The sequence below is a fragment of the Agelaius phoeniceus genome, chromosome 38, assembly GCF_051311805.1.
Source record: "Agelaius phoeniceus isolate bAgePho1 chromosome 38, bAgePho1.hap1, whole genome shotgun sequence".
NCBI lineage: Eukaryota > Metazoa > Chordata > Aves > Passeriformes > Icteridae > Agelaius > Agelaius phoeniceus.
In genome coordinates, this window is record NC_135304.1 from 1,414,568 (window position 1) to 1,431,263 (window position 16,696).

The following is a 16,696-nucleotide window of genomic DNA, read 5'->3' on the forward strand; positions in this document are numbered from 1 at the left end:
AGGGTCTGGGGTGACACAGGGGTGATGTGAAGGGTCTGGGTGACACAGGGGGTGATGTGAAGGGTCTGGGTGACACGGGGGGTGACGTGAAGGGTCTGGGGTGACACGGGGGGTGATGTGAAGGGTCTGGGGTGACACAGGGGGTGATGTGAAGGGTCTGGGGTGACACAGGGGGTGATGTGAAGGGTCTGGGTGACACACAGCATCCTGAGGGATACACGCTGTACACACAGCGTCCTGAGGGATACACGCTGTCCCTGTGATGGGCACAGTGACCTCACACCCCCAGCACACCCAGCACCACCCGGGGCAGGGTTTGGGGGGCACACGAGGGGCTCCAGGCCGCTGACCCCCCCCCTCCCCTCGTGCCCCCCCAGTACCTGCAGGCCACTGGCAACAACTGGCGCTGGTTCGACGACCGCTCCGGCCGCTGGTGCAGCTACAGCGCCAGCAACAACAGCACCATCGACGCCGCCTGGCGCGCCGGGGAGCCCAGCGTGCGCTTCACGGCCGGCCGGCGGCGCTACACCGTGCAGTTCACCACCATGGTGCAGGTGAGGGGCTGGGGACGGGCTGGGGGGCGTGGGGACACAGCCCAGGGTCATGGGGACACAGCCCTGGGTCATGGGAACACAGCCCTGCACTGTGCAGTTCACCACCATGGTGCAGGTGAGGGGCTGGGGACAGCCTGAGGGGCATGGGGACACGGCCTGGGGTCAGCCAGGACATGGGGACACAGCCCTGGGGTCAGCCAGGCCATGGGGACACAGCCCTGGGGTATGGGGACATGGCCCCGGCTCATGGGGACACAGCCCCGGCTCATGGGGACACAGCCCCAGGACATGGGGACACAGCCCTGGGGTGTGGGGATACAGCCCTGGGTCATGGGGACACCCTGCTCCAGCATGCAGTCCACCACCATGGTGCAGGTGAGGGGCTGGGGGCCATGGGGACATGGCCCATTGTCATGGGGACACAGCCCAGAGTGCAGGGACACAGCCCAGGATCACCCAGAGCAGGGGGACACAGCCCAGAGTGCAGGGACACAGCCCAGGGTCACCCAGGGCAGGGGGACACAGCCCAGAGTGCAGGGACACAGCCCAGGGTCACCCAGGGCAGGGGGACACAGCCCAGAGTGCAGGGACACAGCCCAGGGTCACCCAGAGCAGGGGGACACAGCCCAGAGTGCAGGGACACAGCCCAGGGTCACCCAGGGCAGGGGGACACTGCCCACAGTGCAGGGACACAGCCCAGGGTGCAGGGACACAGCCCAGGGTCACCCAGAGCAGGGGGACACAGCCCTGGGGTGTGGGGACATGGCTCTGGGGTCAGCCAGGACACGGGGACACAGCCCTGGGTCATGGGGACACAGCCCAGGGTCACCCAGGGCAGGGGGACACAGCCCTAAGGGTAGGGGACAGTCCCCAGGTGTCACCCACTGCAGGGGACACCCGCTGATATCACCTCCTCATGGGACAGGGACACCTCATGGCCGAGGGACACCCCTGGTGTCACCCCATGGGGAGGGGCCCCGGTGTCACCGCTGTCCCCCCCCGGTGTCCCCAGGTGAACGAGGAGACCGGGAACCGGCGCCCGGTGATGCTGACGCTGCTGAGACCCCCCCCGCACTGGGAAGGGCCGCGACGAGGGGGGCGCTGAGGACCCCGACGGGAAGGGCAAGGATGAGACCCCCGGTATGGGGCTGGGAGGGGGTCTGAGAGGTCATGGGGGGCAGCTGAGGGGTTTTGGGGGAGTCTGAAGGGTTTTGGAGGGGGGCAAGGAGGTTATGGGAGCGTTGGAGGGGTTTTGGGTGGTCTGAGGGGGTGATGGGGAAGGGTCTGAGGAGTTATGGAGGGGTCTGAGGGGTTTTGGGGTGGTCTGAGAGGTGATGGGGAAGGGTCTGGGGGGTCATGAGGGGGTCAGAATGGTCATAGCAAGTCATAGAGACCATGTGGGGGTCAGAATGGCCATGGGGGGGCTACAGGGGTCATGAGGGTGGTCAGAATGGCCATAGGGGGTCAGAATGGCCATGGGGGGGTCAGAATGGTCACGAGGGGGTCAGAATGGTCATGGGGGGTTACAGGGGTCATAGTGGGTCAGAATGGCCATGGAGGGTCAGAATGGCCATGGGGGGGTCAGAATGGCCATGGGGGGTCAGAATGGCCATGGTGGGATCAGAATGGCCATGGGGGGGTCAGAATGGCCATGGGGGGGGGGTCAGAATGATCATGAGGGGGTCAGAATGGTCTTGAGGGGGTTACAGGGGTCATGGTGGGATCAGAATGGCCATGGTGGGGTCAGAATGGCCATGGGGGGTCAGAATGATCATGGAGAGTCAGAATGGCCATGGTGGGATCAGAATGATCATGAGGGGTCAGAATGGCCATGGTGGGATCAGAATGGCCATGGTGGGATCAGAATGGCCATGGGGGGGTTACAGGGGCCATGGTGGGATCAGAATGGCCATGGGGAGTCAGAATGGCCATGAGGAGTCAGAATGGCCATGGGGGGGTTACAGGGGCCATGGAGGGATCAGAATGGCCATGGTGGGATCAGAATGGCCATGGTGGGGTCAGAATGGCCATGATGGGATCAGAATGGCCATGGGGGGTCACAAGGGCCTCAAGTGCGTGCCCAAGACCCCCCAGCCATACCCACCACCCAAACCCACCCTCCTCACCCCTTTCCTCATCCCCACAGCTCCAGACCCTGCTTCTACAGACGAAGACCCCCCCTCCACCACCACCACCACCACCAGCACCACCACCACCACCAGCACCACCAGCACCACCACCACTCCCACCGCCCCCTGCCCGTCCCCTCCCTGCCCCACTCCCACCCCCGAGGAGCCGCGGGACGAGCCCGGCTGCGGACGCCGAGGCTCCGGTGCGGGGCCTGGCGGAGGAGGCGGTGCCGGCCGTGCTGCGGGCGTGCGTCAGCATGCTGGGGGTGCCCGTGGACCCCGACACGCTGCACGCCACGCTGCGCCTGTGCCTGCGCCTGACGCGGCAGCACAAGCACGCGCTGCTCTTCGCCGAGCTGCGCTCCACGCGCACCATCCTGGCCCTGACGCAGAGCTCCGGCTTCACCGGCTTCACCCCGCTCGTCACCCTGCTCTTCCGGCACATCATCGAGGATCCCTGCACGCTGAGGCACACCATGGAGAAGGTGAGGGGTGGGGGGAAAGGGGGAGAGGGGGATTGGGGGTGAAGAGAGGGGGGACTGGGGGGCTGGGGGTGAAGAGAGGGGGACTGGGGAGATGGGGGTGAAGAGAGGGGGATTGGGGAGATGGGGGTGAAGAGAGGGGGATTGGGGAGATGGGGGTGAAGAGAGGGGGATTGGGGGTGAAGAGAGGGGGATTGGGGTCTGGGGGGAGAGGGGGATTGGGGAGATGGGGGTGAAGAGAGGGGGAGTGGGGGGGTGGGGGTGAAGAGAGAGGGATTGGGGAGATGGGGGTGAAGAGAGGGGGATTGGGGAGATGGGGGAGAGGGGAATAAAAGGAAAGGGGATTGGGAGGCTGGGGGTGAAGAGAGGGGGGGATTGGGGAGATGGGGGTGAAGAGAGGGGGATTGGGGGGCTGGGGGTGAAAAGAGAGAGGGGGCCTGGGGGGTGAGAGGATTGGGGGCTGGGGAGAAGGGAATAAGGGGAGAGGAGAATTGGGGGGCTGGGGGAGAGTGAAATAAAGGCAGAGGAGAATTGGGGGGCTGGGGGAGAGGGGATGGGGAGCTGGGGGTAATGGGAGAGGAAATTGGGGGGCTGGGGGAGAGGGGAATAAAAGGAAAAGGGATTGGGGGGCTGGGGGAGAGGGAATTGGGAGAGAGGAGAGGGAATTGGGCTGGGGGAAAGGGAGATAAAGGGAGAGTGGAACTGGGGGGCTGGGGGAGAGGGGAGAGGAGCTGTAGGGGACACTGGGACAAGGAGATGAGGAAATTTGGGCTGCAGGGGAGAAGGGGATCAGGGAACTGGGGTTCATGGGACAAGGGGATCAGGGAATTGGGGGTCATGGGACAAGGGGATCAGGGAACTGGGGGTCATGGAGATCAGGGGATCAGGGAATTGGGATCCAGGGCACAAGGGGATCAGGAAATTGGCATCCATGGGACAAGGGGATCAGGGAATTGGGATCCAGGGCACAAGGGGATCGGGGAATTGGGGGGTCATGGGGACAAGGGGATCAGGGAATTGGGGGTCATGGAGATCAGGGAATTGGGATCCATGGGACAAGGGGATCAGGGAACTGGGGGTCATGGGGACAAGGGGATCAGGGAGTTGGGGGTCATGGAGATCAGGGAATTGGGATCCATGGGACAAGGGGATCAGGGAATTGGCATCCAGGGGACACGGGGATCGGGGAACTGGCATCCAGGGGACACGGGGAGGGACACGGGGATCAGAGAACTGGGATCCAGGGGACAAGGGGATCAGGGAACTGGGGGTCATGGGGAAAAGGGGATCAGGGAGCTGGGATCCAGGGGACAAGGGGATCAGGGAATTGGGGGTCATGGGGACAAGGGGATTAGGGAATTGGGATCCAGGGCACAAGGGGATCAGGGAACTGGGATCCAGAGCACAAGGGGATCAGGGAATTGGCGCTCTGGGGCCAGCAGGGCCAAGGAGGGCTCTGCACCTCAGGGGCTCCCGGCTCCCCTGGGAAGCTCTCCCGGGGGTGCCCCTCTGGCCCCGTGCTCACCGTGTCCCCACCGTGTCCCCACCGTGTCCCCGCCGTGTCCCCGCCGTGTCCCCGTGCCCAGGTGGTTCGCTCAGCAGCCACGAGCGGGGCGGGCAGCACCACCTCGGGGGTGGTTTCTGGCAGCCTGGGCTCTCGGGAGGTGAATTACATCCTGCGGGTGCTGGGCCCCGCCGCCTGCCGCAGCCCCCACGTCTTCACCGAGGTGGCCACGGGCTGCATCCGCATCGCCCTGCCCGCGCCGCGCGGCTCCGGCACCGGTGAGGAGCGCGGGGCTCTGGGTCCCTGGAACCCTGGGGAGGCTCTGCGGACCTGGAACGGGCTCCTGGAGGGGAGCCTGGGATGTGGGGGGGATCCTGGGGAGGGTCTGGGGACCTGGACCAGACTCCTGGAAGGGGACCTTGGACGTAGGGTGGATCCTGGGGAGGGGGCTGGGATGTGGGGGGGATCCTGGAGGGGAGGTCTGGGATGTGGGGAAGCTCCTGAAGGGGGATCTGGGATGTGGGGGGGATCCTGGGGAGGGTCTGGGGACCTGGACCAAGCTCCTGGAGGAGGCTGGGATGTGGGGGGATCCTGGAAGAGAGGTCTGGGATATGAGGGGGCTCCTGAAGGGAGCCCTGGGATGTTGGGGGGATCCTGGGGAGGGTCTGGGGACCAGAAACAGGTTCCTGGAAGGGGGCCTGGGACATAGGGAGGCTCCTGGAGGGGACGTCTGGGACATTGGGGGGCTACTGGAGGGGAGCCTGGGATGTGGGGGGGATCCTGGAGGGGAGTCTGGGATGTGTCTTGGGAGGGTCTTGGTACCTGGAACAGGCTCCTGGAAGGGGCTGGGATGTGGGGGGGGGATCCTGGGGAGGGTCTGGGGACCTGGACCAAGCTCCTGGAGGAGGCTGGGATGTGGGGGGATCCTGGAAGAGAGGTCTGGGATGTGGGGGGGATCCTGGAGGGGAGGTCTGGGATGTGGGGGGATCCTGGAGGGGAGCCTGGGGTTGTGGGGGGATCCTGGAGAGGAGGTCTGGGATGTGGGGGGGATCCTGGGGAGGGTCTGGGTACCTGGACCCGGCTCCTGGAGGGGATGTCTGGGACGTGTGGAATGGGGACAGGAACATGGGGGGAACCCCAGGGGTCCCTGGCATCTGTAGTGAGGTCCTGTGAGGATTCATGGAGGGGATCCCAAGGTGCCTCAATCCCCAAAAAATGGGGTTTCAAGGGTGTCTCAGAACAGGGGTCCCAGGGGTGCCTCTCTCCCCACAAATGGGGTCTTGGGGGTCCTTTTATCCTCAGAACAGGCATCTCTCAGAATGGGGGTCCCAGAGGTGCCTCTCTCCCCACAAATGGGGTCTTGGGGGTCCCTTTACCCGCAGAATGGGGGTCCCAGGGGTGCCTCTCTCCCCACAAATGGGGTCTTGGGGATCCCTTTACCCTCAGAATGGGGGTCCCAGGGGTGCCTCTCTCCCTACAAATGGAGTCTTGGGGATCCCTTTACCCTCAGAATGGGGGTCCCAGGGGTGCCTCTCTCCCCACAAATGGGGTCTTGGGGGTCCCTTTACCCTCAGAATGGGGGGTGCCTCCACTCCCCAAAAACCATCATCCCATCTCATCCTCATCCCCAACCTAACACTCCTGAGGATCCCCCCAAATCCCTGACTCCCCGTTTCCCCCCAATTTCCCAGCCTCTGACGACGAGTTTGAGAACCTGCGGATCAAGGGGCCCAACGCGGTGCAGCTGGTGAAGACCACGCCGGCCAAGGCGGCCGCGCTGCCGCCCATCCCCGAGCCCATCCGCGACGTCATCTACGACATGCTCAACGCCCTGGCTGCCTACCACGCCCCTGAGGAGGGTACGGGGGGCTCAGGGGGCTGGGGGGACTTGGGGTGGGCAGAGGGAGGAGTGGGGTGCGCGTGGAACAGGAATTGGGGTGTCCTGTGCAATGTCCTGGGTGCTCACCGTGCCCCTATGGGTGTCCTGTGCAATGTCCTGGGTGCCCACCACACCCCTATGGGTGTCCTGTGCAATGTCCTGGGTGCCCACCACACCCCTGTGAGTGTCCTGTGCAATGCCTTGGGTGCCCACCATGCCCCTGATGAGGGTACAGGGGGCTCAGGGTGGGCAGAGGGAGGAGTGGGGTGCACGTGGAACTGGAATTGGGGTGTCCTGTGCAATGCCTTGGGTGCCCACCACACCCCTGTGGGTGTCCTGTGCAATGCCCTGGGTGCCCACCACACCCCTGTGGGTGTCCCGTGTGGGACTTTGGGAACCCCTTCAATGGGGGCAGACACCCCCAGAGAAATTTGAGGTGCAGGGAGAGGAGTGGGGTGCACGTGGAACAGGAATTGGGGTGTCCTGTGCAATGCCCTGGGTGCCCACTGTGCCCCTATGGGTGTCCTGCGTGATGTCCTGGGCCTCTGACAAGGGCTTGGGGGACTTGGGGAACCCCACAATGGGGGCAGGCACCCCCAGAGAAATTTGGGGTGCAGAGGGAGGAGTGGGGAGCACATAAATGTGGAATTTGGGTGTCCATATAGGGGGAATTGGGGTGTCCATATAGGGAAGGAATTGGGGTGTCCATATAGGGGGAATTGTGGTGTTTCTATAGGGAAGGGCTTGGGGTGTCCAAATAGAGATGGAATTGGGGTGTCCATATAGGAGGAATTGGGGGTGCCCATGTAGGAGGAATGGGAGTGTCCATATAGGAGGAATTGGGGTGTCCATATAGAGATGGAATTGGGATGTCCATATAGGAGGAATTTGGGTGTCCATGCAGGAGGAATTGGGGTGCCCATAATGGAGGAATTGGGGTGCCCATTTAGGAGGAATTGGGGTGTCCATATAGGGAAGGAATCGTGGTGTTTCTATAGGGAAGGAATCGTGGTGTCCCTATGGGGGGCACTCAGGGTGCCCCATCCCCCAGGCAGCCCCAGCCCCTCGGGGGGTGCCCCCTGTCCCCTCTGAGCTCCGTGTCCCCCCTCAGGTGACAAGGGGGACCCCAAGAGCGCGGCGCCCAGCGAGGTGAGCCAGCTGCTGTCGGACATTGGGGACGACATGTACCAGCAGTACCGCAGCCTCACCCGCCCGCCCGCCGACTTCGACCCCCCTGCCGGCTTTGCCATCAACGTACGGGGGCTTGGGGGGTCCTGGGGGGGCTTGGGGGCGATTTGGGGGGGGTAAGGGGTGGTTTGGGGGGAGTGGGAAGGGATTTTGGGGGGGCTGAGGGGTGGTTTGGGTGGGCTGAGGGGCGGTTTGGGGGCACTGGGAAGGGATTTGGGAGGGCTAAGGAGTGGTTTGGGGGGCCTGGAAGGGTATTTGGGAGGGCTGAGGGGTGGTTTGGGGGGACTGGGAAGGGGTTTGGGGGAGCTGAGGGGTGGTTTGGGTGAGCTAAGGGGCGGTTTGGGGGCCTGGAAGGGGGTTTGGGGAGGCTGAGGGGCGGTTTGGGGGGCCTGGAAGGGGATTTGGGGGTGCTGAGGGGGTGATTTGGTAGGGCTGAGGGGTGGTTTGGGGGGACTGGAAGGGGATTTGGGTGAGCTAAGGGGCGGTTTTGGGGGCTGGAAGGGGATTTGGGGGTGCTGAGGGGTGGTTTGGGGGGAGTGGGAAGAGATTTGGGAGGGCTGAGGGGTGGTTTTGGGGGGCTGGAAGGGGATTTAGGGGGGTTGAGGGGTGGTTTGGGGGGCTGGAAGGGGATTTGGGGATGCTTGGGGCCATCCTGGGGGGGCTGAGGGGTGGTTTGGGGGGCCTTGGGGGCAGTTTGGGGGGGCTGAGGGGCATCTGGGTGTTTGGGGTGGGGGGTTTGAAGGGACTGGGAGGGGATTTGGGGGGTTGAGGGGTGGTTTGGGGGGCTCTAGAGGGAATTGGTGGGGCTGGGGGATGATTTGGGGCAGCTGGGAGGGGATTTAGAGGGGCTTGGGTGGGCTGAGGGGTAATTTGGGGGTGCTGGGGGTGGTTTTGGGGTCTGGGGGGGCTGAGGGGTCGGAGGTGCGGTTTGGGTGGGGCTCAGGGGTGGTTTTGAGGGTTTGGGGGGGGGTCTGTAGGGTTTTGGGGGTCCCCCCAGGCTCTGATCCCCCCCTGCTCCCCCAGGCCCAGGTTTTCGCTGCTGACGGAGCCGCAGCCGAGACGCCGCCCTCGGGGGACCCCGCAGGGAGAAGGTGGCACTGTCCCCCCGAGTCCCCCCCTGGTGTCCCCTGCTGTGTCCCCAATGTGCCCCCAATGTCCCTGTGCCCCCAATGTCCCCCCCATGTCCCCGGGACCCCAACGCTTCCAAACCCCCCAACATCTTCTTTGTATCCCCACTCATCCTGATGTCCCCTCTGTGTCCTCAAGGTCCCCAAGCCCCTCCTGTCCTTGAGTCCCCACTGTCCCCTCCCATGTCCCTGAGCCTCCAGTGTCCCCTTCATGTCCCCAAGGTTCCTGAGCCCCCTAAGGGTGCTCCCCTGTGTCCCCTGACCCTGTCCCCCTGTCCCCTGACTGTCCCTGGCCCTGTCCCCCTGTCCCCTGACTGTCCCCTGATGGTGTCCCCTTGTCACCTGATGCTGTCCCCGTGTCCCCTGACTCTGTCCCCATGTCCCCTGACTGTCCCCTGATGGTGTCCCCTTGTCACCTGATGCTGTCCCCGTGTCCCCTGACTGTCCCTGACTCTGTCCCCATGTCCCTTGACTGTCCCTGATGCTGCCCCTGTGTCCCCTGATGCTGTCCCCCTGTCCCCTGACTGTCCCCTGACCCTGTCCCCGTGTCCCCTGGCTGTCCCCTAACGCTGTCCACCTGTCCCCTGCCTGTCCCCTGACCCTGTCCCCCTGTCCCCTGACCCTGTCCCGCTGTTCCCTGACTGTCCCCTGACCCTGTCCCCTGCCTGTCCCCTGACGCTGTCCCCCTGTCCCCTGCCTGTCCCCTGACCCTGTCCCCGTGTCCCCTGCCTGTCCCTGATGCTGTCCCGCTGTCCCCTGCCTGTCCCCTGACGCTGTCCCCGTGTCCCTGACTGTCCCCTGACCCTGTCCCGCTGTCCCCTGCCTGTCCCTGACCCTGTCCCCGTGTCCCCTGCCTGTCCCTGATGCTGTCCCCCTGTCCCCTGCCTGTCCCTGACCCTGTCCCCCTGTCCCCACAGCATCCAGCCCCGAGGAGGGCCGCGAGGGCCGCAAGGAGAAGGAGGGGGAGCGCGGTGAGGAGCGGGGCCGGGCGAGGGGCTCCAAGCCCCTGATGCCCACCTCGACCATCCTGCGGCTGCTGGCGGAGCTGGTGCGCTCCTACGTGGGCATCGCCGCCCTCATCGCCAACTACAGCTACAGCGTGGGCCAGTCCGAGCTCATCAAGGAGGTGAGACCGTGGGGACAGGGCCACCAGGGGGGACAGGGACAGGGGTGTGCCCAGAGGGCCAGTCCGAGCTCATCAAGGAGGTGACATTGTGGGGACAGGGCCACCAGGGGGGACAGGGGACAGGGACAGGGGTGTGGGCAGAGGGGCCAGTCCGAGCTCATCAAGGAGGTGACATTGTGGGGACAGGGCCACCAGGGGGGACAGGGACAGAGGGACAGGGGTGTGCCCAGAGGGGCAGTCTGAGCTCATCAAGGAGGTGACATTGTGGGGACAGGGCCACCAGGGGGGACAGGGACAGGGGTGTGCCCAGAGGGCCAGTCCGAGCTCATCAAGGAGGTGACATTGTGGGGACAGGGCCACCAGGGGGGGACAGGGACAGGGACAGGGGGTGTGCCCAGAGGGCCAGTCCGAGCTCATCAAGGAGGTGACATTGTGGGGACAGGGCCACCAGGGGGGACAGGGAGAGCCGTGTGTCTGTCAGGGTGTGGCAGAAGGGCAGTCTGAGCTCATCAAGGAGGTGACACTGTGGGGACAGGGACAGCCGTGTCCCTGCCAAGGTGTGCCCAGAGGAGCAGTCCGAGCTCATCAAGGAGGTGACACCGCGGGGACAGGAACAGGGACAGGGAAGAGGGACAGGGACAGCCGTGTGTCTGCCAGGGTGTGGCAGAAGGGCCAGTCCGAGCTCATCAAGGAGGTGACACCGCGGGGGACACGGCCACCAGGGGGACAGGGGACAGGGGTGTGCCCAGAAGGGCAGTCCAAGCTCATCAAGGAGGTGACACCAGGGACAGGGACAGGGACAGGGACAGCCGTGTCCCTGCCAGGGTGTGCATGGGCGGGTTCTGTCACCCCCCTGTGCTTTGGGGTCTGCTGTCACCTTGGGGAGGGGCACGTCACCCCTGTGGAAGGGCACCTTGTCACCTTGATTATTAGGGTCCCCTGTTCCCCTGTCACAGGTCCCCTGTGTCCCCAGACACCTCAGTCCTGTCCCCTGTGCTCAGAGGTCCCTTGTCCCCATACCTTAAGGGTCCCCTGTCACCTCATTGAACAGGTCCCTTGTGCTGATGTCCCTTGTCCCCTCACCTTGGGGTCCCCTGTCACCTCATTGAACATGTCCCCCTGTGCTCAGATGTCCCTTGTCCCCCTATCTTGGGGTCCCCTGTCACCTCATTGAACAGGTCCCCTATGCTTGGAGGTCCCTTGTCCCCACACCTGGGGGTCCCCTGTGCTCGGAGGTCCCTTGTCCCCACACCTTGGGGTCCCCTGTGCTCAGAGGTCCCTTGTCCCCACACCTTGGGGTCCCCTGTCCCCCCACACACCTCAGTCCTGTCCCCTGTGCTCGAGGGGTCCCCTTACCCCGGAGGTCCCCTGTGTCCCCTGGCCGTGGGTTCGGGTGTGTGACGCCCGTGTCCCCCCAGGACTGCAGCGTGCTGGCCTTTGTCCTGGACCACCTGCTGCCCCACCAGCAGAACGCCGAGGACAAGGACACGCCGGCGCTGGCGCGGCTCTTCCTGGCCAGCCTGGCCGCGGCCGGCAGCGGCACCGACGCCCAGGTGGCCCTGGTCAACGAGGTCAAGGCCGCCCTGGGCCGCGCCCTGGCCATGGCCGAGAGCACCGAGAAACACGCCAGGTGTGGGGACAGTGGGGACAGCGTGGGGACAATGGGGACAGCATGGGGACAGCATGGGGGCAGTGTGGGGGCAATGGGGACAGTGTGGGGACAGCTGGGGACAGTGTGGGGGCAATGTGGGGGGCAGCATTGGGGACAGCGCAGGGGCAGCTGGGGACAGTGTGGGGGCAATGTGGGGAAAGCATGGGGGCAGCTGGGACAGCGCGGGGGACAGCTGGGGGACAGTGTGGGGGCAATGGGGACAGTGTGGGGGCAATGTGGGGAAAGTATGGGGCAGTGTGGGGACAGCTAGGGGACAGTGTGGGGACAATGGGGACAGCATGGGGGTAATGTGGGGAAAGCATAGGGGCAATGTGGGACAGCTGGGGACAGTGTGGGGACCAACAGGGACAGCGTGGGGGTAATGGGGACAGCGTGGGGACAGCCTGGGGTCACTGCAGAGGCAGCCTCAAGGTGACAGGTGTCTCTCATCCTCTGTCCCCCACAACATGACTTGTGTCTCTTCTTTGTCCCCCCTGGAGTGACCACAGTCCCTCCCAAGTGACCCCAGTCCCTCCCAAGTGACCCCTGTCTCTCATCCTTTATCCCCACTACCTGACTGGTGTCCCCTCTCCCCCTTGAGTGACCAGTGTCTCCATGAGTGACCACTGACCCTGGAGTGACCACTGTCCCCTCAAGTGACTGGTGTCCCCCCTGTCCTAACTGGTGTCCCCTTGAGTGACTGCTGTCCCCCAGTGACCACTGTCCCCTGGAGTGACCGCTGTCCCTTGGAATGACCACTGTCACCTGGAATGACCGCTGTCCCCCTGGAGTGACCACTGTCCCCCGAGTGACCACTGTCCCCTGAGTGACCACTGTCCCCCGAGTGACCGGTGTCCCCTGGAGTGACCACTGTCCCCTGTTGTGACCACTGTCCCCTGGAATGACCGCTGTCCCCCTGGAGTGACCACTGTCCCCCGAGTGACCACTGTCCCCTGAGTGACCACTGATCCCCCAAGTGACTCCTGACCCCCCCGAGTGACCACTGCCCCCCGAGTGACCGCTGTCCCCCCTGTTGTGACCACTGTCCCCCGAGTGACCGCTGTCCCCTCACGTGACCGCTGTCCCCTGGAGTGACCACTGTCCCCTGAGTGACCGCTGTCCCTGGAGTGACCACTGTCCCCTGAGTGACCACTGTCCCCCCTGTTGTGACCGCTGTCCCCCTGTTGTGACCGCTGCGCCGTCCCCACAGGCTCCAGGCCGTCATGTGCATCATCAGCACCATCATGGAGTCGTGCCCGTCCACCTCGAGCTTCTACAGCAGCGCGGCAAGCCGCCGCACAACGGCATGAACAACATCATCCGCCTGTTCCTCAAGAATGGGCTGGTCAACGACCTGGCCCGCGTTGCCCCACAGCCTCGACCTGTCCAGGTGAGGGCGTCTGGGGGTCTCCTCAAGGGTTTGGGGGGAGTCTTGAGGGGTTTTCAGGGGTCTTTGGGGGAGCTTGTCGAGATCTTGAGGGGTTTTGGGGAGTCTTGAGTCTCTTTTGGGAGCTTGGTCCTTGGTCGGGATCTTGAGGGGGTTTGAGAGCTTCATTGGGGTTTGGAGGAGTTTCCAGGGCTTTGGGGAGTCTTGAGGGTTTTTTAGGGGTCTTTGGGGAGCTTGGTCGGGATCTTGAGGGGGTTTGGGGGAGCTTCATTGGGGTTTTGAGGAGTTTTTGGGGAGTCTTGAGGAGTTTTCAAGGGTTTGGGGAGTCTTGAGGGGTTGAGTCTTGAGTCTCTTTGGGGGAGCTTGGTCCTTGGTCGGGATCTTGAGGGTCTTGAGGGGGGTTTGGGGGAGCTTCATTGGGGTTTTGGAGGAGTTTTGGGGGGTCTTGAGGATTTTCAGGTGTCTTGGTGGAGCTTCAGTGGGGTCTTGAGGAAGGCCATGGTGGGTTTGGGGAGCCCTGCTGGGTTTGGGGGTGTCTGTACCGTTTGGGTGTGTCTGTGCTGTTTTGGGGTGTCTGTGCCGGGTTTGGGGTGTCCCTGCTGGTTTTTGGGTGTGTCCCTGCCGGTTTTGGGGTCCCTGCCGGGTTGGTGTGTCCCTGCCGTTCTGGGTGTCCCTGCCGTGTTTGGGGTGTCCCTGCCGGTTCTGGGGTGCCACCACCACACATCGCTGTCCCCCCAGCCCCAACATGGCCAACACGGTGAACGCGGCGCTGAAGCCGCTGGAGACGCTGTCGCGCATCGTGAACCAGCCCAGCGGCCTCTTCGGGGCCAAGGGCTCCTCCAGGCAAGAGCAAGGCCGAGGGCAACGGGGGCGCCCCGCGACGCTGGGGCTGCACCCCCTGACGGAGGTACCCCCATAATGCCCCCCCGGGTACCCCCATAATGCCCCCCGGGTACCCCATGAGCCCCCCGGGTACCCCCATAGCCCCCCCGGGTACCACCCATAATGCCCCCCGGGTACCCCATAGCCCCCCGGGTACCCCCATAGCCCCCCTGGGTACCCCCCACAATGCCACCCCCAGGTACCACCCATAACCCCCGGGTACCCCCATAGCCCCCCCGGGTCACCCCACAATGCCCGTACCCCCATACCCCCGGGACCCCCATAGCCCCCCCCGGGTACCCCATAATGCCCCCCCGGGTACCCCCATATGCCCCCCGGACCTCCCATGAGCCCCGGTACCCCCATAGCCCCCCCCGGGTACCCCCATAATGCCCCACCCCGGGTACCCCCATTAGCCCCCCCGGGTACCCCCATAGCCCCCCCGGGTACCCCCACAATGCCCTGGTCACCCCATAGCCCCCAGGTATCCCCCATGACCCCCCTCTGGGTACACCCATAACCCCCCCCGGGTACCCCCATAGCCCCCATAACCCACCCCCCCGTGGTACCCCCCATAGCCCCCGGGTACCCCCATAGCTCCCCGTCACCCCATAATGCCCAGGTCCCCCATAGCTCCCCGGTCACTCCATAGCCCCCAGGGTACCCCCATAATGCCCAGTCACCCATGAATGCCCCGGGTACCCCCCATAGCCTCCCGGGTCACCCCATGACCCCCCTGTGTCACCCCATAGCCCCCCCGGTCACCCCATAGCCCCCCGGGTACCCCCATAGCCCCAGGGACACCCCATAGCCCCCCGGGTACCCCCATAGCCCCCAGGGACACCCCATAACCCCCCGGGTACCCCCATGACCCCCCTGGTCACCCCATAGCCCCCAGGACACCTCATAACCCCCCGGGTACCCCCATAGACCCCCCCCCCGGTTACCCCCATAGCCCCCCCCGGTACCCCCATAGCCCCCCGGGTCACCCCCATGACCCCCTGGGTCACCCCATAATGCTCGGTACCCCCATGACCCCCCCCGGTACCTCCCATAACCCCCCGGGTACCCCCATAGCCCCCCGGTCACCCCGGGTACCCCCATAGCCCCCCCCCGGTACCCCCATAATGCCCCGGTCACCCCCATAACCCCCCAGGTCACCCCATAACCCCCTGCCACCAAGGGTCACCCTCCTGTGCCCCCCCAAAACCCTGTGACCCCCAGGGGACCCTCCTGTCCCTCCATACCCCAGGGGTGCCCCCCTGTCCCTCTCCATGACCCCCCCTGTCCCCCCATACCCTGTGACCCCCTCAGGGGACCCTCCTGTCCCCTCACACCCCCTGTGACCCCCCCCCTGTGCCCCAGGGGACCCCGGGGACCCCGAGCCCCCCGAGGAGGACGCGGAGGCGGCGCAGGCCGAGGCGGCCGACGGGACATGGACGGCGAGGCCGAGGGCGACGCCGTGGGGCTGGCGGGGCAGCCCGAGGGGCTCAGCACCCAGGAGATGCAGGTCGGGGACCCCTCCCCAAAAAAATACCCCCAAAAATCCCCGAGTGACCTCCAAAAATCCCCCCAAGTGACCCCCAAAAATCCCCCGAGTGCCCCCCAAAAATCCCCCCGAGAGACCCCCTGAGAGACCCCCAAAAATCCCCCGAGTGCCCCCCGAAAATCTCCCGAGTGCCCCCAAAAATCCCCCGAGTGACCCCCAAAAATCCCCCCGAGAAGACCCCTGAGTGCCCCCCAAATCCCCCCGAGACCCCCCGAGTGCCCCCAAATCCCCTGAGTGCCCCCCAAATCCCCCGAGTGCCCCCCAAAAATCCCCCCGAGTGCCCCCCAAAATCCCCCGAGTGCCCCCCAAGACCCCTGAGTGCCCCCAAATCCCCCCGAGACCCCTGAGTGCCCCTAAATCCCCCGAGAGACCCCTGAGTGCCCCCCAAGACCCCTGAATGCCCCCCAGAAATCCCGAGAGACCCCCAAGTGCCCCCCGAGTGCCCCCAAATCCCCCTGAGAGACCCCCGAGTGCCCCCAAATCCCCTGAGACCCCCGAGAGACCCCCGAGTGCCCCCAAAAATCCCCCGAGTGCCCCCCGAGTGCCCCCCGCCCCGAGCTGCGCGTGCCCGCAGGTGGAGAACGAGCTGGAGGATCTGATCGATGAACTGCTGGAGAGGGACGGCGCCGACGGCAACAGCGCCATCATCGGTGAGGGACAGCAATGACCAATGGGAGTGACCAATGGACAGAGTGACCAATGGGCAGAGTGACCAATGGGAGTGACCAATGGACGGCAGAGTGACCACGGGGCAGAGTGACCAATGGGGGCAGAGGGACCAATGGGGGCAGAGGGACCAATGGGGACAGAGTGACCAATGGGCAGAGTGACCAGTGGGGGCAGAGGGACCAATGGGAGTGACCAATGGGGACAGAGGGACCGATGGACGGCAGAGTGACCACGGAGCAGAGGGACCAATGGACAGAGTGACCAATGGGCAGAGTGACCAATGGACAGCAGAGTGATCAATGGGGACAGAGTGACCAATGGACAGCAGCGTGACTCTCAGGACATCAAGGTGACCCCGTGGCCATCAGAATGACCCCAGGCCACCAGGCTGACCCCAGGCCACCAGGCTGACCCCTGGCCGTGTCCCTGTCCCCAGTGAGCCGCTCGGCCGAGGATGAGTCTCAGGAGGACGTTCTGATGGACGAGGCTCCGTCCAACCTCAGCCAGGCCTCGACGCTGCAGGCGAACCGCGAGGGTGGGCACGGGGCCGGGGGCATGAGGGGGACTGA

General features: G+C 64.9%; 1 protein-coding gene across 1 annotated transcript in view; it reads left to right on the forward strand.

The window, feature by feature from the left end:
* Nucleotides 1–16,696, forward strand: part of HUWE1 (HECT, UBA and WWE domain containing E3 ubiquitin protein ligase 1) — a 106,261-nt gene that overhangs the window by 38,069 nt on the left and 51,496 nt on the right. The window contains 17 exon segments of the mRNA XM_077172441.1: nt 378–554; nt 1,567–1,656; nt 2,701–3,168; nt 4,752–4,947; nt 6,361–6,528; nt 7,660–7,802; nt 8,760–8,807; nt 8,809–8,827; nt 9,781–9,989; nt 11,408–11,619; nt 12,851–12,924; nt 12,927–13,006; nt 13,008–13,030; nt 13,766–13,934; nt 15,275–15,419; nt 16,001–16,108; nt 16,564–16,673. Of these exon segments, the coding sequence (XP_077028556.1) occupies nt 378–554; nt 1,567–1,656; nt 2,701–3,168; nt 4,752–4,947; nt 6,361–6,528; nt 7,660–7,802; nt 8,760–8,807; nt 8,809–8,827; nt 9,781–9,989; nt 11,408–11,619; nt 12,851–12,924; nt 12,927–13,006; nt 13,008–13,030; nt 13,766–13,934; nt 15,275–15,419; nt 16,001–16,108; nt 16,564–16,673 (2,439 nt within the window).